Genomic DNA, 22,957 nt, shown 5'->3' with positions numbered 1-22,957 from the left:
TTCCAATACAGTGGTTCTGTTCGCCGAGCTGGAAGTTTTTGTTGCAAACGTTTCGTCCCCTGGCTAGGCGACATCATCAGTGCTTGGGAGCCTCCTGCGAAGCGCTTCTTTGATGTTTCCTCCGGTAAATATAGTGGTCTGTCCCTGCCGCTTCCGGTTGTCAGTTTCAGCTGTCCGCTGTAGTGGTTGGTATATTGGGTCCAGGTCGATGTGTTTGTTGATGGAGTTTGTGGATGAATGCCATGCCTCTAGGAATTCCCTGGCTGTTCTCTGTCTGGCTTGCCCTATGATAGTAGTGTTGTCCCAGTCGAATTCATGTTGCTTGTTGTCTGCGTGTGTGGCGACTAAGGATAGCTGGTCGTGTCGTTTCGTGGCTATCGAAACGACACGACCAGCTATCCTTAGTCGCCACACACGCAGACCACAAGCAACATGAATTCGACTGGGACAACTCTACTATCATAGGGCAAGCCAGACAGAGAACAGCCAGGGAATTCCTAGAGGCATGGCATTCATCCACAAACTCCATCAACAAACACATCGACCTGGACCCAATATACCAACCACTACAGCGGACAGCTGAAACTGACAACCGGAAGCGGCAGGGACAGACCACTATAAATACCGGAGGAAACATCAAAGAAGCGCTTCGCAGGAGGCTCCCAAGCACTGATGATGTCGCCTAGCCAGGGGACGAAACGTTTTCAACAAAAACTTCCAGCTCGGCGAACAGAACCACAGCAACGAGCACCCGAGCTACAAATCTTCGCACAAACTTTGAAGTTCGAATACAGCCTTTGTTAATTTCCACGTGGTCATTGTCAGTTTCAGTGTAGACATTGTCAGTTTCAATGTCTGTACGGAAATCCTTTGCCGTAGTAATGGGTGCTAATTCCTCTTCTAGAGAAGGACGATTACTGTAACCCTGGCTATTAGCATTTTGTATTGAGTCTGTATCAAGCTGTAATTATTTCTATCAAAGGTATTGGCTCATGTGTATTCTCTCCACCACCGTCTGAAACTAATTAACTGGGTTGTGAGTGTATTGTGCTGGCCACAGGCAGTGTCTGTATCTTCTCTGCTGTTTCTCTCCATATTGTGATCCGGGGGCCATCAAGTGTGTCAAGTTTACCAACTGATGGCTCAGCGCACATCTTGTGTGGCCGTTTGCCTAGTGTCATCCTGTCCCGTGCCATCTCCCTCTTCAATATCTTTATATACATATATAGTCACCAAAGCAATTCAGTTCTGTACAGTAGCATATGAAGAAACAACCAAAAAGTAGAGTTTCACTTTATCCAGCAAAGGCATTCCATAGTTGTATGAGACTATATTTACATATATTTGTGCCACCGGAGTCCGATAACTGAATGGACCCCCATTTACCTTCAGCAGAAAGACCTTAGATGGTGGTCTTTCCCCACTGCGCCTTGGTGGCAGCTGCCCCAAGCTTTAGTGTGTCTCACAGAACGTAGTCCTAGACCACGGAATGAGCTAGTCTGCAACACTCTGTTGGGGTCAACTCCTTCATCTGGAAGACCAACAAGTTTTAGGCAGACCAAAGAGTGTCTTTCACTGAATTGATGGTCTTCAAGTGCAGTTGATGTTTGTCTCGGTGTATCCCTTGGAACAGATCATAGAGCATAGAGTCCTGCTTCATAGAGCTGCTCAGGATGAACCTCAACAAACTCCACTGCGTCTTTCTCCAGACTTCTCTTGCAAAAGCACATTCCAGAAGGTGGTAAATGATAGTCTCTACATCCCTGCAGCTGCTTCAAGGACAACGTGTGGTGGCATAGACTGACCAGGTATACATGAAGGACGTCACAGGTAATGCTTTTCACGAGCCAAGTGATGACCTGGTACTTTGTGAAAGGTTCTGGATGATGACGCATTCTGCAAAATGACTTTGACAGGCTGATCATGGAACAACTCGTCAAGATCCACCCGCTCCTTTTCCCTCAGGGTCTTGAGGATGCTACATGTTGACCTATTCCTGATAGCCATGTGAAAAAAGATGTTTTTCTTTGCAAATTTCTCCACGAAGGACAGGTGATATGGAATAGTCCAACTACTTGGAGTGTTCCATGACAATGAGGTGAGACCCATCCTTTGCAACATCAGGAACAAGTAGAACCTCAGCACAAAATGATACTAAGTGGTTGCGTACTGAGGTTTAACGCACAGCCTGGTGCAGCCACACACAAAGGTGGCCACCAGGATAAGGGCAGCACTGGATACAGCCCTGCCCCCACCCCCGCCCCACATATCCAGAGTTTTATGCATGGTGTCACTGCGGACACGACCCATCTTAGATATTCAGATGAAGTGCAAGATTGCTTGGATGATTGCAACAGCACCGGGAGTGAATTAATTTATGAGTAACGCAATTACAATTGCCCCACCTGTTTGTTGAAGTAACCCAGAAAAGATTGCTGGATAAGTCACATTACAGTATAGCTTAGTAATGTGCTTTACAAGAAAATAGACTGCAATAACCATGTAAGAAGAAGTATTTGTTAGAAATTATTTTAAAAATAGCTGATTTTCTAAACTCAAAAAATACTTGATATTTCCTCTTTATCTCTTTGTACATATTTTCTGCCCTCTCCTTTTCGGATCCCAGACTTGCTAGTAGCTTTTTGGTACCTCACCCAATTAGCTATTCTTGAGGAATAAAAAGGTTTATCAGTATTCGGTCATCCAATACCTTAGGCAGCTCTGCCACTGGAGACAAGGATGGTTTAATGTATTGTGGTTATTTAATTTACAAACAAATAATAAGGTATAGAATTTCTAAAGTACATTATGTGGATAAAAAAGGCTCCAGAAAGTGTTAAAAAATAATTTCATCAGATACTATTTATTGATCTGTTTATAATAAAGAAATGACAGTGATGTGATTTGTCTAATATTAGATGCCACCAGTTTATAGTTATTGAGAGAGGATTAACACAAAATTGACGAGAAACAATTAATCATGGTAAAACATCACAAAATTAGCTCTGAGGAAACCAGGAAATTTGGATTATTTTCACTTTCCCACGTATCACAGACATGTAGCGTCTCGCAATGCTCAGTAGATGGCAATTACGAGTCCAAATTGGGGTAAGCCCAGTTACAACTGAACTGGGAAAATACTGGATTCCATTAGCAGTGTACCAGGACATGCATTTGCCCACTAAGAGTTTCCATTTATCCCTCCAGGAAAGGCAATAATTTGTTTTTCTCCATAATGTTCCAACAAGATAAGAAGAATGGGTGTGGGTGGGTTACTCTTCGGAAGGTCAGTGTGGATTTGTTGGGCCAAAGGGCTGTTTCCACACTGTAGGGATTCTATGATTCTATGAAAAGATTTCACTGTTGGTTTGGAATTTGACTGAAGTATAATCTGTAGTGTTTCCATTTGCCTAACAGAATTGATCCTAAAATGTCTGACCTGTGGGAAGCCCTCAGATTAAGCAGAAAATAACAGCTCCCTATTCTACTTCCACCCCAATCTATGCCATAGCCTCCCATCCATCAGCTAACATACATAGCTGTTTTGCCATCTAGTCATGTAGAGTCCATCGAGAACATTTCTGCACTTTATCCTCGTACTCCTGCAATTTTATTTATCTCAAGTGCCCACCCAATTTCCTTTTGAAATCATTGATCGTCTCCACTTCTCATTGGCGCTGAGTTCCAGATTGTTACCACACTCTAATAAAAATTAAATCTTCCAGTTTGTGAATTGCAATTCATCTGATTATATGGTGGACGCCAGTCACTAAACAATACAATTGACACTGTCTCTGATTATTAAATCTTTTACATTTATGTTTGTGTTGGCAGGAGTAGTTGATCAGCAGGTGCCTGTTGAAACTTCTACTTTTTTTGGGTTTCTGAATTTAAGGAGGAGTCAGAAGCACATTTTCTAATGCAGCTGCCACCAGCGCAGTTAAGTTAGCTTTTCACCATTATTTGCCACGGCAGAAAGAGCTGCTCTTTTAAATTACATTCCATCCTTCATCCACAAAAAGTATGCATGCATTGGTGGTTGCATTCAAAATCACAAAATATAACATGGAAATGACCAAAACCCAAATGTTGTCTGCTCTCGTGTGCCTTTTTATATATATTATTGTTAGTTATGTTTTCTAAACCTCAATGCAAGTGTTCCAGTAGGTATTATCAAAATATTACAATTGAGTTAAGAGACTATTATATTTAATTTTGTAAAGGATCTCGATATGTTAGTCAGCCTGCGAACAAGACAGACGTGGATGTCGAGTTTGAGGGACCATTGATGAAAACGGAAGTACCAGGACCGAAATCGCGGGTATGTCAATTAGACATATTCTGAAATTATAGCAAATAAATTTTCGAAAATTGATGCATTAGTGTCACAATATCATGCTTCGTATTATCTGTTCAATATGGAATTAAAATTCCAGAACTTCAGTTGGTTCTTGGTAATAAGTGATGGTGAAAGTCAGCTTTTAAAACTGTCATCTAGTTAAACTTGAAACTCTTAACTATTGCTGTAAGATTAATTTGAATCCACATTTGAATGTGTAAAGATACTTGGAGCACATTGATTAATAGAGTGATAATGAGATCACTGATTAATGCTACTTTCATGTCAATTTGCTGATTCCATTTGGTTGTTTGTATTTTTAAAGTATTTTTTATCTCTCAAGGTCGTTGACTCTCTTGCTGTAGTGGGATTGTATGTTTTTCATATATTGCAGGATCCATACATCTGGTGAGAATATGTTAGTGAATTAACTTTGACATGGCAGAGCTTCACAACATATATAGATTATATTTCATGTGTGATCTTTAAGTATCATCATGCTATTTGATCACAGGAACATCACAGATACATTTGATTTCTACCAGATATCCACACAAGATTCTCTTTAAGGAGACTTCAAATTCCACTTGTTTCCACTTGTTTTCTTTTCCATACTTAACCAAGTCACTTAACATTATTTCAAGTGAGATCAGGCAACTTCGCAAAGTCCAGGACTGAACCTGGGAACTTTCTAGTCAACACAGTGCAACAATTCACTGAATAAGTTCATTAGATCATGAGGGCAGCTGGTAAGTCACCTATTTATGGAATGAATTTTGATTCTGACAACAACAGAACCAGTGCTCATGTGCAAAGTGTTTGTTCCCACTTGTGGATCTAATTAACCTTCACTTATATTAGGAGAAAATGTCAGGAAGGCCAGCTGCATTGGTACAGCATCTTGTGACATTGTTGAAATATATGGAAGTGTCCCACATGGTAGACTACTTTTCTGAAATATTGTAGCAGATCTGACAGCGAATGCCCACAAACAAGAATAATCAGCTTGGTTGCGGGAAAGATGTTGGATGGGAAGAATGCCCTGTTCATTTTTTGTTAGTGCCACCGGATCCTTCAAGACCACCCTGATCAAGCAGCTAATACAGGGCTGCATTGTTGACTGAACACTGTGTGGACCTTGAAAACTAAAACATCTGACCCAGAGGCAAGGGTATTACCAACTGAGCCCAGCTGACACACTGTAGATGTCATCATTATTCAAAGCTGTTTTACAGTGTGACTGAGTTTGGCTGACTTGGTTTGAAATGCTGCCAGCCTATTCATTTAGCCATTTGGTGGCAGAAAATGAATCAGTTGGTGGCAGAAAATGAATCCCTGATCATTGACAGTACCACTACCTTTAACAACAATAGCACAGTGTTTTCACATATCTGATTTCCTCCCAGTGTGCTTTTAAGTTTTAATAACATTTAAATTTGTTATATGCTATTAAAACTTTTGCATCTGTTCTAGAAATTCTCTGTGCTATGCATCATTGTCTTTCCCATAAGTAAAGATTATGCCAATAATGACCAGGAGTTTCTTTAAAATAACTAACCTCTAAATGGAGAATCACATGGCTGGGAGCTGAATGGATGAGATCTCTCAGCTCTATGAACTAAGCTCTACAATCCTTCCTATCAATCTTCCAGTCTTCCAAAAGAATATGATGCAATAATAAATATGAAATAACATGTGGAGGTCTGGTTGGCTTAGCTAGCACGTGATTCACAATAATGCCCACAGCGTAGGTTCAGTTCCTGATCTGGCTGAGGCAGACTTAGGATCTGCCTCTTTGGCCTGTCCCTGAGCATGGAAAGCAATGGCACCCACCATTGACAAAAAAAAACAGTGCCATGGAAGCACGTCAGGCTGAAACCTCAGCAGGAAGTGAGCCAAAGACCTGCCTTTAGCTCCAGCACTCGTAAATGAATGAATCTCACATATAGAATATCAGTTATAGCAATTCTTCAACATAAATTCAGTTGCTACTTATAATATAAAACATTATAGGGTGCCTCATGACTACAGTCTCTGGATTTAAAATATTAATGAAACAGACAATCTGAGCTCGTTGATTGCTTAAATCCTTATACTATTTTATTCCAGCAGAACGTACCAATTTGACTGGGACAAGGATGGGGTTAGCAATTGACAGCCTTCTTGCCTTGAGGCAAGCCAGTAGATATTCAAATTAAATTAATTGTTCCTATAAGCCCTTGGTAACTAACTTGTGTTGATTTTGAAATAAATTGTTATTCTAAAACATCATCAAATAAGAAGACATCTTCTCCCCCATGCTCTTCGAGTATTGGCTGGACTGTGCACTCATTTGCGTGGAGCCCAGGCATTCTGGCAAAATGGCACGAAAAAAATCCTGAAGCATCGTATATGCATTGGAAGATTTAAAAAGCTGCATTAGTATCAGTGGCAATACTGTAATACCAAGCACTCCTTTGGAGGTATCAGGATTCAACTAAGAAGGAACATTGCTTGTAGTGAAATGGTAGTTAGCACCCCAACAGCAAATGTAGCAAGTACTGTTGGACCTGCAGCCACTCATTGCGCCTAAGCAATGTGGCCTGCTGCTGTTTGATATGTGCATATCTTCCAGGAAGGGCTGGTAGCTGGAAATAAACTTTGACAGAGGTACATTACAAAGCTATTGTTCTTTTGGGGCTGTTTGCAAAAAAACTGCTTGTGCAAGCAATCCACATTTTGCACACAAGCTATTTTTAAAAATTTACATATGTTTTCAATTCTCAGGAAATGGTTTCCTGAATAAATTTCAGCTGGGTTCTGAGGGCAATGCCTCCCAAACTAGTTCCCTCTATGGTCCCATTTTGAGGCTTGAAAGATGTTGCAGCTCCTCAGTGAGGGCTTTCAGAATGGGAGAATAGCCATAATAACTTGGTCAGATTTCCACAGTTGTACATTGCTACCTCAGAGTTCACCATCTCAAATTTTCAGCTTGGAACCCCTCTTGAAGTCCTGATCTACACCTCTCCTGGGCAATTCCTCAATAATTGCTTTAAAAGAAGACAAACAGGCTGGAATTTTATGCACCCATCCCAGGAGAGGTGGCTGGATTTTGAGGGGCAGGTGCCAGGGATCCATGAAATAGAGTGGCATCTGAGGGGTATGTGCCAGTTCACCACCACTTCCTCTGGAATTTTACCAGCAAGCGGGTAAGTTGTCACATACCTGCCCATGTTTGGGCCAATTAAGGCCCTTAACTAACCAGCTAATGCCCAATTGAAACCTCACCCCCCCCCCCGCAACCACTGTTCCAGGGTTTTACACCTTGTATACAACAGAGGACACTACCCCTTCAACTCCTTCCAACCAGCAGTTGCCATCCCATTTTGTCCCTCATTAGGATCCCAGTAGTGGCCCCCCAGAACCTCGCTGGTGCCTGCATTTCCAGTTCCAGCAAAACCGCCCTGTCTTCATGGTTATCTGCCCCTTCTATTTTAAATGACCAGTAGCTCAGGGCTTGTGGAGGTGGAATATCCGCCCACCTGGGACAAAAGGCGCATGCTCAGCCGGTTAACAACCCTACCCATTGTTAAATCTGAGCACAACTTGCTGGCCTGGCAGAGACAGGCCTTCCCAAATTTTTCCCACCTGGGGCCAGGCTTGGGAAACAAGGGAGGCGTTAGTGCAGATGGGTGGGGTGGAAGAGCCAATGCCTCCAATACAAATTCTTAAAATTTAAGAGAAATTTATACATTGTTTTTAAAAAATGTTTCCAAAGACATTAAGCTGATCGGCCATAACATTTTGTGTGTCTGACTAGTAATCTGCTGCACAAAGAGTACAGTCATACAGCCAAATGTTAGCTTTCCTGATGGACCCAGTGGGCAAATGATGAGAATGATGATATAGTATTAAATTCTGTGAGTCAGAAAAACTGGGTTCAACTGCTGGTCCTGTGTTTGTCTTTATGAAGCAAATGACCTCGAAGCTCAGTATGTAATAGCAGTGACCTGCACAGTTATAGGCAAGATGTCAGGTTTACTCTTACTCTGTGTTGTTGGCAAATCTCAGACTGGAAAAGAGTTGAGATTCAACTTAGAATGGTAACCTGAGACCTGAGCAAGGGAACGTTGGTATTCTCCCTGCCAGGCAGTCCTGCAAGGAATCGGAGTCAGGAAGAGAACAAGCTGATTAATTCACGTTGTTTATCATAATTTTAATTTCCTTTTAGACCAGGAGTACTTCTTTGAGATCGACAAGAAAGCTTTAAGCCTCCCCTACTCTGGATTCCTTCTCAGCCTGGGACATTTTCATGTCCCTTCTCCAAACCATATACTTTCTTTGGTGCTGGTCACTGATCCCTTTGGTTTTAACAGCCATATCATTGCCTCTCAGCTTCCCAGCTGCTTTGGTCATGAACTGAGCAGTTAAGTCAACCATATGGGTGCAAAATATGTCAGACCTGTCTACTGTCTCTCCTGAAGGCACACTTCACCTGCTACACTGTTTTCCCACCTGGAGTAAAGTTCAAGGCCAATTGTTGTACAACATGGGAGGTGACAAAAAGAAAAGTTGCAATTCCTCGGGTTACTCAAAGCAGAGACTTTGCATGAGACATGACTTTGCATGAGAAGTCTTTTAAGTAACTGTTCAGGAGATAACTTGTGTGAAGCAGGGTGATATGGAAGAGACCAGATTGCTGCCAGTGCCTAGAAAGCATAGTGTGTGTGCAGGCAAGGAAGGACTGTTCTATGTTGTTTCACATTTTTGTTATTTTCTGTACTGATGTTTTCTCAGTTCTATGATTTTTATGTGTGTGTCTGATTATTTACAGGAGTTAATGAAGAAGCTGAATGAGTTACAGGTGAGCTTATTGATGTTTTATAATGTTAATGATAACGTTATTTGCTTGGGAGAACTTTGGAATTGGGGAAAACTTTGCATAGTCATTATGTTTAATAGCTGACGTGAATCAAGGCTTTTGCATCAAAATGTCATGTGATTAATTAACCTGAAACTGTACAGTTAATTTAAAATGTTACTTCTAGCAACAATTTATTTCTCACAAAAATGTATTTTATTTTGCCACAGCGTATTAAGAATACAGCCATTGTTTTTAATACTCTAATTGTATTACAGCATATTTTCAGGAAATCAATTGATAATGTTCTTGGAGACTGCCAGTGGAGGCTATCTACCTTATTTATTTCTTTTAAGACTGAATACACAATAGAAAAGCAACAATATGGTTCTTTTAAGTCACAAATTTGGGTCTTCCATTTGCTCTCCCATTGTCAGTGCCTGGTGCATATCTGTATAGATAGTGAGTGATAAAGGACACTGCATTGTGCACAGGTGAGCTAAGTCATTCCCCTACTTGTGAAGATGGCAGATTGTGCTCCTCACGGGTCCATGTGATATCTGTGGGGAGATGGATGTTGCCGCCAATTCTCTCTGCTTGACTGGATCTAAGATTTTATTAGTTTAGAATGAATTTTAACAAAAAGAGCTCGTCTTAACAAGGTATAGTTTATTGTATAGTAACATGACAACTTGAGTGAAAACTAACTTTAATATATATGTGTACATTGTGACAGTTTTAAAAGCACATTAAACAGTTCAACAAAGATGGCTACTATAATAGCGTGACAAAACTGAGTACTAACCTTTCAGCATTCCATGTACTTTCTGATGTTTTGGAAATGCTAACTCTTGTGCTATAACCTACTACAAAGACAACTGTCTCCCACTGCAACAGAATTGCAGGTTACACACATCCTAGAAGATATGTTAACTTTTCACTTAACTACTGGTTACCTTAAAAATAGGGACATTGTTAATCTTAAATAGCAATAACTTGCATACTGTTTAATAATGTCCTGGTTTTCAGGAAGGAGTCCAAATTCCAAACCTTGAATTAGCGCTCTGACTTGTGAGGATTGTTAATTAACTAATCTGCAGTGGAGGAGCTGTAGACAGTTCTTCTCTTTAAAAATCTTTTCAAAAATCTTCTGAGGACCTTTTCCTCAAATGTAATTTCACTTCACTCAGTTTTACTAGCAGTGAATACAGATTGGTGGCTGTTTCTTAGACTGGAGGCTTTACTTTAGTAGCTTGAACTTAGAGGGGGTTGATTTTGTGATTTGCAGCAGCACTAACCCTAAATTGACTCCTGTTTCAAAATTTAAAACGGTGAACAATCACTTTACCTTCTTTGACTCTATCTCTCCTTGTATGTTTGTAATAGTGTCTATGTTGCAAATCATACACTCCATGTCAATGAGTGTGTGAAATTAACCATGCTCCTGGTTTAACTTTGTTGTAGTGTTGTAGTCAACAGACGAAGTGGGAGTAATACTATCCAACTGTTTAATGAAAGGGGAAAATTAAATCACAATCTGCTAACAGGTAGGTGGTGAAAACAGGGAGAGAGATTAATTTGAAAATGCACAATCTGTATATTACAACAAGCTACATTAGCCACTGAGAAATTATTACTAAAACTATGGGGAACTGTAGATGATACCTCTGTCCCCTTCATTAACCAGAACTATTCTCCTGATTTAAGATCTTAAATGTTAAGATCATCCCTGTTCTCTTTGAACAAGCTGTTGGTTACCTGTCCTAAAACCCCATCTTAGGCTCTGAATCCATTTCCTCGATTATTCTCCTTATCAAACTTTGGAATGGTTTCCTTTGTTGTGAAGAATATATCAGTTCAATTTCTTGTTGGAACAGAGAAGGCTGAGAGAAAATTTAATTTAGGTAATAACATTATGAAGCATTTTGATAGAGTGAATGGCAAAATGTTATTCTCTGTGGTGCAGGTGATAAAGTTTCATCTCTTTGAAATTAAAATTTAAAAGAGCTTGAGGAGAAAGGTTGGGACAGTACCAAAGCAAAATGTAGTGGATACTGAAAATGTAAAGCAAAAATGGAAAATTCTGAAATATATATGAAATAACTGCAGAGACTGACATCCTGTCACCAAGTCACCCTTTATTTATTTGTCCACAGTACACTGTCTGTGGCCAGCCAACTCAGAGTCAGTCCCTGAACTGAGGAGATTCTGAATCCCCTGTTTATATTTTTTTCTCTACTACAAATAGGGGATTCAGAATCTCCCATGTTTATGTTGGTTAGGCAGGGCTTCCTGATTGACCTAGGTTAACAACCCCAGTCAAGGATTTCCTCAATGAGATCCACCTGGTTCCAATTGCTACAATTCAGAGGGCCAGGCAGCATCTGAAATAAAAATTTAATGTTCCAGGCCAATACTTCTCCCTTTCAGAGTCTAAAATCCTGACATGAAGAAAATGTTTTTTCACAGAATGGCTAATGCAGAATCCATTTCCCATTTAAAGGGAAGATATTTGAGGTAATGGAAGATACAAAGCTGTAGAGACAAAGGGTATTGGAAGCTGTTTTAATTTTAATTCATCCTGGAATTACTGAAAGGTTTATAACAAAATATTTGCTATGTGATCGATAACCTTTCGCACAGGTGTAGTGTATTTGCACTGTTTCTAGAATGCACAACCTTGCTTTGTTGTTTTACTTATGGTTCATTTTCCAATCTTTAATAGGTTAATGATTTCTAGTTTGTAAGTTTGCCATTTGACCAAAGTAACTAAATACAGTTAATAGGTTTGAAGAACATTGAAAGAATCAACGTGTCTTGTCAGCATGTTGCAGAACTATTCCGATTGTGTAAAATGAGTACAGGGTCAAATTATTTTGTCATAATCATGAAGCAGGGACATGGCCAGGGTCATGTTTTTCCTCAGGAAAACATGATTAACATGTTTATGATGACAATAGCTACTCATGTTTTCGTTAATTTGTTATATTGCATAGTATGTATATTTCAGAAAATCATTTGGAAATTAAAATCCTTTCCAATATCCTTATGTCATTAGTTTAGCTGACATATTGTATATTGGGCTAGGATATGGATACATTCTCCAGTTTCCACAAGATGTTGTTTGAGGCCCAGCTTCCACTCAAACCAAACACAGTCCTTTGCACCAAATATGAAATGACTGGGAAAGGAATCCACTGGCATGTTCTTATGCAAACCCTTAAGCTCCAGCCTAGAAGGATCATAGAACATAGAACAGTACAGGCCCTTCGGCTCACGATGTTATGCTGAGCATTTACCTTAATCTAAGATCAGCCTAACCTACACACCCCTCAATTTACTGCCATCCATGTGCTTGTCCAGCAGTCACTTAAATGTCCCTCATGTCTCTGACTCTACTACCACCACTGGCAATACATTTCACCCACCCACCACTCTTTGCGCAAAGCACCTACCTCTGACGTCTCCTTTATATCGTCCTCCAGTGACCTTAAAATTATAACCACTAATTACAGCCATTTCTGCCTTGGGGAAAAATTTTTGGCTATCTACTCTATCTATGCCTCTCATTATCTTGTACACTGCTATCAAGTCACTTTGCTTTCTTCTTCGCTCTGGTGTGAAAAGCGCAGGGTCACTTAACCAGGCAGCAGTTTGTTAAATCTCCTCTCCACCCTCCCAAAAGCATCTGCATTCTCCCTATAATGCGTTTACCAGAACTGGGCACAATATTCCGTGTGGTCTAACCAGGGTTTTAGACAGCTGCAGCAAAACTTCATGGCTCTTAAACTCAATCCCCCGTTAATGAAAGCCAAAACACTCTACGCCTTCTTAAAAACCCTATCAACTTGGATGGCAACTTTGAGGGATCTATGTACATGGACCCCAAGAGTTTTCCCTGGAGCATCGGAGGCTGAGTGGTGACCTTATAGAGGTTTATAAAATCATGAGGGGTATGGATAGGATAAATAGACAAAGTCTTTTCCCTGGGGTAGTGGAATCCAGAACTAGAAGGCATAGGTTTAGGGTGAGAGGGGAAAGATATATATAAAAGAGACCTAAGGGGCAACTTTTTTATGCAGGGGGTGGTATGTGCATGGAATGAGCTGCTAGAGGAAGTGGTGGAGGCTAGTACAATTGCAACATATAAAAGGCATCTGGATGGGTAAATAGGAAGGGTTCGGAGGGATATGGGCCGGGTACTGGCAGGTGGGACTAGATTGGGTTGGGATAACTGGTCGGCATGCTTGAGTTGGACCGAAGGGTCTATTTCCATTTCTGTACATCTCTATGACTTGATAAGATCCCACTGCTCTTCCACACTACCAAGAATCTTGTCTTTAACCCTGTATTCAGCATTCAAATTCAACTTTCCAAAATGAATCACCTCTCATTTATCTAGGTTGAACTCCATCTGCCAATTCTAAAGCAGCTCTGCATCCTGTCAATGTCTTGTTGTAGTGTGCAACAGCTCTCAATGCTATCTATAACACCACAGACCTTTGTGACATCGGCAAAACCTACTAACCCACCCTTCCACTTCTTCATCCAAGTCATTTATAAAAGCTACAAAGAGCAGATCCCTGCAGTATGCCACTGGTCACTGATTTTCAGGCAGAATACTTTCCATCCACTACCACTTACTGTCTTCTTTCGGCCAGCCAATTCCATATCCAGACAGCCAAATTTTCCTGTATCCAATAGCTCCTAATTTTCTGAATGAGCCTACCCATGGGGAACCTTATCAAATGCCTTACTGAAATCCATATGCACTACAACCACAGCTCAAACTTTGTCAACTTGTCTCATTACACTGTCAAAGAACTCAATAAGGCTTGTGAGGTATGACCTGCCCCTCACAAAGCCATGCTGACTATCTTTAATCAAACTATGTTTAATCAAACTATGTTTTTCCAACTAGTCATAAATTCTATCTCTCAGAATCCTTTCCAGTACCTTGCTTACCACAGGCGTAAGGCTGACTGGTCTGTATTCCCAGGGATTTCCCTATTTCCTTTCTTGATCATAGGAGCAACATTCACTTCCCTCTAATCAGCCAGTACTACTCCTGTAGAGATTGAGGATACAATGATCATTGCCAGAGTAGCAGCAATCTCATTCCTCGCTTCCTGTGGTAACCTTGGATATACCTGGTCTGGCCCTGGGGACTTATCTATCTTGATGCTTCCCAGAATTACCAGCACATCCACTTCCTTAATATCAATCTGTTCAAGGATACTAACTTGGTCCATGGTGTTCTCACTATCGATAAGGTCCCCCTCTCTCGTGAATACTGAAGCAAAAAGTTCATTTATGGCCTCCTCTAATACTTCAGATTCCAAGCCCAAGTTCCCTCCACTATCCCTGATCAGCCCTAACCTCTCTCTGATCATTCTCTTATTCCTCGTGTACATGTAGACTGCCTTTAGGGTTTTCCCTAACCCTTCCCGCCAAGGCTTTTTCATGCCCCTTCCTAGCTCTCCTCAGTCCATTTTTGAGTTCTTTCCTAGCTCCCCTGTAATCCTCTAAAGCTGTGCTAGATCCTTGCTTCCTCAACCTTAAGTAAGCTTCTTTCTTCCTTTTGATGAGAAGCTCCTCCACTCTCGTCATTCAAGACTCCTTCACCTTACTATTCCTTGCCTGTCTCAGTGGGACAAAGTTATCCAGTGCTCCTTAAACAGCATCCACATTTCTCTTGTGCCTTTCCCGTAGAACAGTTGTTCCCAATTTATACTCCATAGCTCCTGTCTAATAGAAGTATAATTTCCCCTCCCCCAATTAAATACCTTCCCATACTGTCTGCTCCTATCCCTCTCCATGGCTGTGGTAAAGGTGAGGCAGTTGTGGTCACTGTCACCGAAATGCTGCCCACCGAGTGATCTGATACCTGGGCCTGGCTCATTGCCTAGCACCAAATCCAATATGGCCTCCCTCCTCATTGACCTATCTATGTTATTGAATCAGGAATCCCTGCTGGACACACCTGACAAAATCAGCTCCATCCAGACCATCTGCACTAAGGAGGTTCCAATCAATATTTGGGAAGTTGAAGTCACACATAACAACAACTCTGTTACACCTGTACCTTTCCAAGATCTGCTGTCCAACCTGTTCTTCCAGCTCTCTGCTGCTATTGGGGAGTCTATAGAAAACACCCAATAAAGTGACTGTTCCTTTCCTATTACTGATTTCCACCCATACTGATTCAGTGGACATACCCTCCTCAACAACCTCTATTCTGTAGCTGTGATGTGCTCTCTAATTAACAATGTTTCTCCCTCTCCTTTTTTAACCCCCTCCCTGTTCTTTTTAAAAATACTAAACCCTGGAACATCCAGCAACCATTCCTGCCCTGTGATATCCATGTCTCCGTTATGGCCACAACATCATTGTTCCAAGATCCATGCTCTAAGTTCATCACTCTTATTTCTGACACTCCTTGCATTGAAACAGGCACACTTTAATCCATCCCTTTGCCCTACCAACTGTGTTTCCTTCCTGACAGACTACCCTCTGCAGCTCTGGTTCCCATCCCCTGCCAAACAAGTTTAAACTCTCATAAAGTGCCCGAGCAAATCTCCCACCCCGGACATTGTTGCCCTTCTAGTTAAGTGCAACCTGTCCTTCAAGTACAGGTCCCATCTTCCCCAAAAATTTTTCCCAATGATTTACGTATCTGAAGCCCTCCCTCCTGCACCAGCCCTGGAGCCATGTGTTTAGCTGCATTCGCTCCCTGTTCCTCGCCTCACTAGCACGTGGCACCAGTAGTAATCCTGAGATTGCTACTGTGCTCGTCCTGTTTTTAGTTTCCAACCTAACTCCCTGAAATCACTTTTTAGATCCTCATCCCTTTTTCTGGCTACATCATTGGTGCCAATGTACACCATGACTTTTGCCTGCTCATCCTTCCCCTTCAGAATCTTTGGATTTGATCAGAGGCATCTCGGATTCTGGCACCTGGGAGGCAACATACCTTGTGGGAGTCCATAGAATCTCCTGTCCGTTCCTCTAACTATTGAGTCTCCTATCATTAGCGTTTTCTATTCTCCACCACCCTACCTTCCCTTCTGAGCCACAGAGTCAGGCTCACTGCTAGAGATCTGGCCACTATGGCTTTCAGAGATGGAAATGTGTTGCTGGAAAAGCGCAGCAGGTCAGGCAGCATCTAGGGAACAGGAGAATCGACGTTTCGGGCATTAGCCCTTCTTCAGGAATGAGGAAAGTTGGTCCAGCAGGCTAAGATAAAAGATAGGGAGGAGGGACTTGGGGGAGGTGCGTCGGAAATGTGATAGGTGGAAAGAGGTCAAGGTGAGGGTTTTAGGTCAGACTGGGGTGGGGGCGGAGAGGTCGGGAAGAAGATTGCAGATTCCACCCCGACCTCAAATTCACCTGGACAGTCTCAGATTCCTCCCTCCCCTTCCTCGACCTTTAGGCGGTGCTGAATTTGATGGATTTGACTGAGACAGGCTGGGGGGAGGGGAAATGAGGAAACTGGTGAAATCCGAGTTCATCCCTTGTGGTTGGAGGGTTGTGGTTGAGTACAAGAGTTGGCAGGTCATGTTACAGTTGTATAGGTCTTTGGTTTGGCCACATTTGGAATACTGCATATAGTTCTGGTCGCCACATTTCCAAAATGATGTGGATGCTGTGGAGAAGGTACAGAGGAGGTTCACCAGGATGTTGCCTGGCATGGAGGGTGCAAACTATGAAGAGAGGTTGAGTAGATTAGGATTATTTTCATTAGAAAGATAGAAGTTGAGGGGGACTTGAATGAGGTCTACAAAATCATGAGAGGTATAGACAGGGTGGATAGCTTTTTGCCAGAGTGGGGCATTCAATTACTAGGGGTCACGAATTCAAGGTGAGAGAAGAAAAGTTTAAGGGGGATACACGTGGATAGTTCTTTACACAGAGGGTGGTGGGTGCCTGGAACGTGTTTCCAGTGGACGTGGTAGAGGCAGGCACAATAGCGTCATTTTTTGGGCAGGGAGCAGAGGGATACAGATCCTTGGAAGAGGGGTGATGGGTTTAGATAGAGGATCTAGATCGGCACAGGCTTGGCGGACTGAAGGACCTGTTCCGGCACTGTAACTTTCTTTGTTCTTTGTTCTAACTTTTTGTGTCTAGACGATTCTTCCTCTTTTCTTACACAATTACAAATTGTTAGCTTATCACTTGCAAGCATGAGGAGCACGGTGAAACGTGTGGTGGAGCAGACAGTAGGTGATAACCTTGTGGGGTGGAAAGTCCTGGTGCCATAGTTGAACAATGTAGAGACAGGTATTTGTCGCCTACAAACCAAACCATTCAGGCTTGCTGAGTGAATATCTGCAAATAAACATCGTGGCTCATCCAATCTTTCCTGGTCAGCTTACCCTGCTGACAAATATGCTTCTACTAGTCTCTTTAACCCATCCTATTATGCTCTAGCTCTCTGCCTTGATCCTCTTCCGTTCACCATAATTGTAATGTTTAGAGAACTCACATTTATAATTAAGCATGAGCTCCGTACTCTGGATCCATGATAAGGATATCACCCTTGTGGCAAACAACTCCTTCTAACTTTCCAAAACAGGGCTCATTGTCCCAAACATTGTCCCATGATTGTCCCATCTCCCAAAGAGCATAAGAATGTCATTAACAGCTTGGGCCTTTTGTCATCTAAAGATAGTTTTCATAAACAACTGTTGAAATTCAGCCTGGTAAAAACTGAATAGGCTAGGGCTTCTTTCCCTGAAGCTTTGGAGGCTTTGGGGTGACCTTATAGACGTTTATAAAATCATGAGAAGTATGAATATGGTGAAAAGCCAAGGTCTTTTTCCTAGGATAGGGGAGTCCAAAACTAGGGAGCGTAGGTTTTAGATGAGAGGGGAAAGATTTAAAAATGTTCTTGGGGTAACTTTTTTGTGCGGAGGGTGGTATGTGTATGGAACATGCTGCCAGGGGATGTGGTGGAGATGGATACAATTGGGAACATTTAAAAGCATCTGGATAGCTATATGAATAGAAAAGGTTTTGAGGGATAGAGCCCAAATGCTGGCAAATGGACCTAGGTAAGTTCAGAATATCTGGCGCAGTATGTGTGCTGTATTGCTCTATGACTCTAAATGCCATAATGTATTTATTGAATACTCACTGCTCCTATTTAAACTCAGAATAATTTCTCTGTCACTCTATTGGGGAAGTCCTGAACTAAGAGTGGAATTTAAATGACAAAAGTATGAGGAAAAAAGATGTTGCATTTAGCAAATATGAACAGCTAAACCTGGGTCTGAAGCTAGTGTCTCAAATGTAAAAAACAGAAATTTCAAAGGTATGAAGTCAGAATTAAGTAGCAGTGACTGGGCACATAAGTTAACAGGTAAGACACTGAAGAAACAGTGGGAAATATTTAAGGTGATATTATATAACTCGCAACAAAGAAATTTTCCATTGAGAAGGAGAGAAAATGAGAAATATGTACTTTAATTAATGAAATTAAGACTGGCGTCAAATTCAAAGAAAAGGTGAACAATCCTACTAGGATTAATAGCAGGCCAGAAAATAGTGAATGTTATAGAAAACAGCTAAGGATGACTTTAAAAAGAACAATATACGAGAGTAAACAAACAAAATATAAGAACAGACTGCATCAGTTTCTACAAATGTTTAACAAGGAAGAGAATAGCTAAAGTTGGTCCCTTAAATGATGAGGCTGAGGAATTAACAATGGAATAAAAGGAAATGGTGGAGTATTTGCACATGTAATTTATATCATGTGTTGTGGACCAGGCCAGACCCCCTCAAAACATTTCAAGAAACTAGCCAGGGCCCTAACATTGCTAATTGTTTTAAGCAGGTGTAGTGTGGATATCAGCTGTAGTGATGCAGCTGATCAAACCACTTAGTTTTAAACAAAACTGAATTTATTATCAAGGTTATCGAATGAAACACAAACAAAAAAGAGAACAGAATACAGAATAAGTTAACCTATCTGAAAACCCAACAGATTATCTCAATTTAGTGATGCTGTTCCAAATACTTGCAACTATCCCCATCAACACCCCTTGGCACAAAAGGTAAAAGCAGGTTCTTACAGCAGAGATGTCAGAGAAGGTGGATCTGTTTCTTCAGATCCAGCAGCTTCACCACAACTACCTGCTAAAACCAAGCCAGTGTTTTAAAAAATTCTCAAGGTCAAGGACCAGGCTCGCAGGATGCTGCCTGACCTGCTGCGCTTTTCCAGCAACACATTTCCATCTCTGATCTCCAGCATCTGCAGACCTCACTTTCTCCACTATGGCTTTCCCCTGGTAGGTCATCCCCCCCAACAGTATCCAGAACAGTATACGTATTATTGAGGGGAATAGCCAAAGGGGATCCCTGCACTGTCTGCCTGTTCCCTTTCCATCCCCTAACTGTAACCCATCTACATATCTCCTGTACTTGAGGTGCAACTACCTCGCTGTAACTCCTCTCAATTACCCCCTCAGCCTCCCGAATGATCTGAAGTTCATTCAGCTCCAGCCCCAGCTTCCCTAATGCGGTTTCTGAGCAGCTGGGCTTGGGTGCATTTCCCGCAGATGAAATCAGTGGGGACACTAGTGATGACCCTTACCTCCCACATTCGACAGAAGGAGCATGCAACTGCTCTAACATTCATTCCCACTGTTCTGAACTCCCAAAGAGACCATTGAAATTAAAAAAACTAGTAACCTTACCAAATCGGCGCACAGAACCTTTTCTTGAAGTGAAGCAAGTCATGGCCATGGTCACCTTCACAGCCATCAAAACGCAATACCACTACTATGCTTTGAGGCTGCAGATCTGCCTGAAAAAGGTGGCAGATTATTACAAATGACTTGTTCATGAAGTAGAAATGACACACATACTGCTCCTGGGTGAGTTGAGATAAGAGCAATGATTCAGGTGACAAGGCCTCCTCTGAGATGCCTCCTCCCCTTCAGTCCATATCCTGTCCATATCCCTCTGCTCCTCCTCCTTCTTCTGATGTCCTCCTCTATACTGTCTCTGCTCAGTGTCCCTTTCAGTCTTCAGACCAGGGCAAATAATGAATGGTCTGACCACTCACTGAAAACTTGCTGAACAGCAGTAGAAAACTGACAGCACTTTACAAACTCAATTATTAAACATCAGCCGGCAAATAACCTGACAATAGTTGATGACCCTTCTAAATTGTGCTAGCGTGGCAGAGGTGGTGGAAGAAGTGTCTGTCTTGCTGCTGAATACATGGTTAAGAGAAAGTGTGTAAGATAGACATTAAATTTGGGAGTCATATATTTAAAATTGGGTTTGAAGTTATAAGTAGTTTAAAATTAGTTTATCGAGTATTAAGTGGTTTGTTAACCAGGAGCAGATTAAATATGATGTATAAGCTAAATAGGCAGGAAAGCATAGTACTTGTGCCAGGTAAAAGCAATCTTGGTGGACAAATAGATTGATGGCAACAGATTGAGTGCTTGTTCTGTGTGGCATGTGGCAGCAGCCATCTGCTCTCTAATTGAAGTGTTTAGAAGCTCTTACCTTACTGTTCCTCACACTCTTTGGGGCGGCACGGTGGCACAGTGGTTAGCACTGCTGCCTCACAGCGCCAGAGACCCGGGTTCAATTCCCGCCTCAGGTGACTGACTGTGTGGAGTTTGGACATTCTCCCCATGTCTGCGTGGGTTTCCTCCGGGTCCTCCGGTTTTCTCCCACAATACAAAAATGTGCAGGTTAGGTGAATTGGCTATGCTAAATTGCCCGTAGGTGAATGGGTCTGGGTGGGTTGCGGGTTGGTGTGGACTTGTTGGGCAGAAGTGCCTGTTTCCACACTGTAAGTAATCTAATCTCTTATTCTGGTCTTCATCCATCTGAGGAAGGCAGCTACCTGACCAGCACTGACCCCTCTAACCTCAAGCATCCACTAGAATCACAGAATCCCTACAGTATGGAAACAAGCCATTCGGCCCATCAAGGAGAAGAAAGCGAGGACTCTATGCCTGAAACATCGATTCTTCTGCGCCTCGGCCTGACCTGCTGTGCTTTTCCAGCAACACACATTCAGCTCATCGGGTTCACACCGACCCTCCGAAGAGCATCCACTCAGAACCATCCCCCTACCCTGCAACCCTGCATTTCCCCTGGTTAATCCTGAACACTATGGGCAATTTAGCCGAGCCAGTGCACCTAACCTGCACATCTTTGGACTGTGGGAGAAAATCAGAGCACCCAAATAAATCCCACACTGACACAGAGAGGATGTTCAAACTCTGTACAGTCACCTGAGGGTGGAATTGAACCAGAGTCCTTGGCACTGTGAGGCAGCAGTGCTAACCACTGAGCTATCTGCTGCCACTAATATATTTTATTTCTAGGGCTCAGTTGTTCATCCTGTGTCAACCTTTCTTCCACTCCATCTGACCAAACACCGCTAAATAGCTCCTTAAGTCGTCCCAGGCAGTCCACCACACATTCTCTCTCACTCTAGGAGAAAGTGAGGACTGCAGATGCTGGAGATCAGAGTCGGGAGTGTGTTGCTTGGAAAGCACAGCAGGTCAGGCAGCATCTGAGGAGCAGGAGAATCAACATTTCGGGCATAAGACCTTCAACAGAAATTAAGAAAGGTGAAGGGCTTATGCCCAAAATGTCGATTCTCCTGCTCCTCAGATGATACCTGACCTGCTGTGTTTTCCTAGCAACAGACTCTCACACACAGACCCACCACTGTGATTGAGGTCACCTTTTATCCTACTTCAGGCTTGGTGCCAGACAGGTACTAATAAGAAGATACACAACATGAGAGCATGATTCTTCTTGGTTACTTCCTTTGTTATACCCAATTGTCTGGCTGCAAAAAATGCTTTCTTCGTTTGTGAACTAGTTCCAAGAGAATTCATCACACTTAGATAAACATCAAATGATGCCAGAGGTATGTATGCTTTCAAGATGTGAATTAAAGTTGAAAACCCTATGGAGGCAAAGTGTATGGCTTTTGTATCTATCTGTTTGCCTCTAGGGCTGTCTTAACTCTCATCTGTTATAAAACTGGTAACTGGTCAGATTTATGTCAAGTCATTGGATTTGATGATTCTTAAAGCAACAAGAAAGGAAATCTTACAGTGAGAATATTTAACCTAGCAGATAGTTGTAGAGTGCATTGAGAAAAACCATCAGTTACAGAAGGACTGAAGTATTGAAATTTTGCAATTTCTGCTTTGGGTTTTGTTTATCAATTTCAGTAAAAATGATCTGAACTATGAGATTTATGATACAATCAGTTAATTGTTAGATAAAGATCAAAGTTCAATCTCATTAAATCCCAACTTTCATTCTGGAAAGATTTGCAACAGCATAATTCAATAGTACAAAGGTGTCTTTGTCAAAAGTTGGCAGTGCATCAAAATTACGCAACACGCCTTCCCAAGTTTTGATGAACTAGTTATTTTATGTTAAATAAAATCTGCAAGAATAAGTACCTGATCATCTGAAATGCAAAGTTTAAAAAAATGTTGGTAACACCATTACGAGTGGGTACTGTGTGTAAACAATCTATTGTCCTGGCTTGAGCTTGTTCACAATACTTCTACAGATTTCCCTAACCTATCTGGGCAACTGATTTGGGATCATCAATTCTGAGTAATGTTTGGCAAAATACTGAAAGGTCACATACATAGATACAATTCTGGTGATAAATATCACAGATCTTTTTATTGGGTGGAAATACTTTGTTAATCTTTACTATCTGCTGTCACCGCCAATTTTGATGTCTATACTATGACATAATGAGCTTTACTATC

The 22,957-nt window shown here is 41.7% G+C and overlaps 1 protein-coding gene across 1 annotated transcript in view; it reads left to right on the top strand.

The window, feature by feature from the left end:
• The window catches only part of abat (4-aminobutyrate aminotransferase), a 177,373-nt gene that overhangs the window by 64,086 nt on the left and 90,330 nt on the right, over positions 1–22,957 (top strand). Inside the window, exons 3-4 of the mRNA XM_043711576.1 lie at positions 4,224–4,321; positions 9,153–9,182. Of these exons, the coding sequence (XP_043567511.1) occupies positions 4,224–4,321; positions 9,153–9,182 (128 nt within the window). The remainder of the gene's footprint in view (positions 1–4,223; positions 4,322–9,152; positions 9,183–22,957) is intronic.

This window comes from Chiloscyllium plagiosum, chromosome 21 (genome assembly GCF_004010195.1).
Source record: "Chiloscyllium plagiosum isolate BGI_BamShark_2017 chromosome 21, ASM401019v2, whole genome shotgun sequence".
Classification (NCBI taxonomy): domain Eukaryota; kingdom Metazoa; phylum Chordata; class Chondrichthyes; order Orectolobiformes; family Hemiscylliidae; genus Chiloscyllium; species Chiloscyllium plagiosum.
This window is presented reverse-complemented; position numbering and strand designations above follow the sequence as displayed.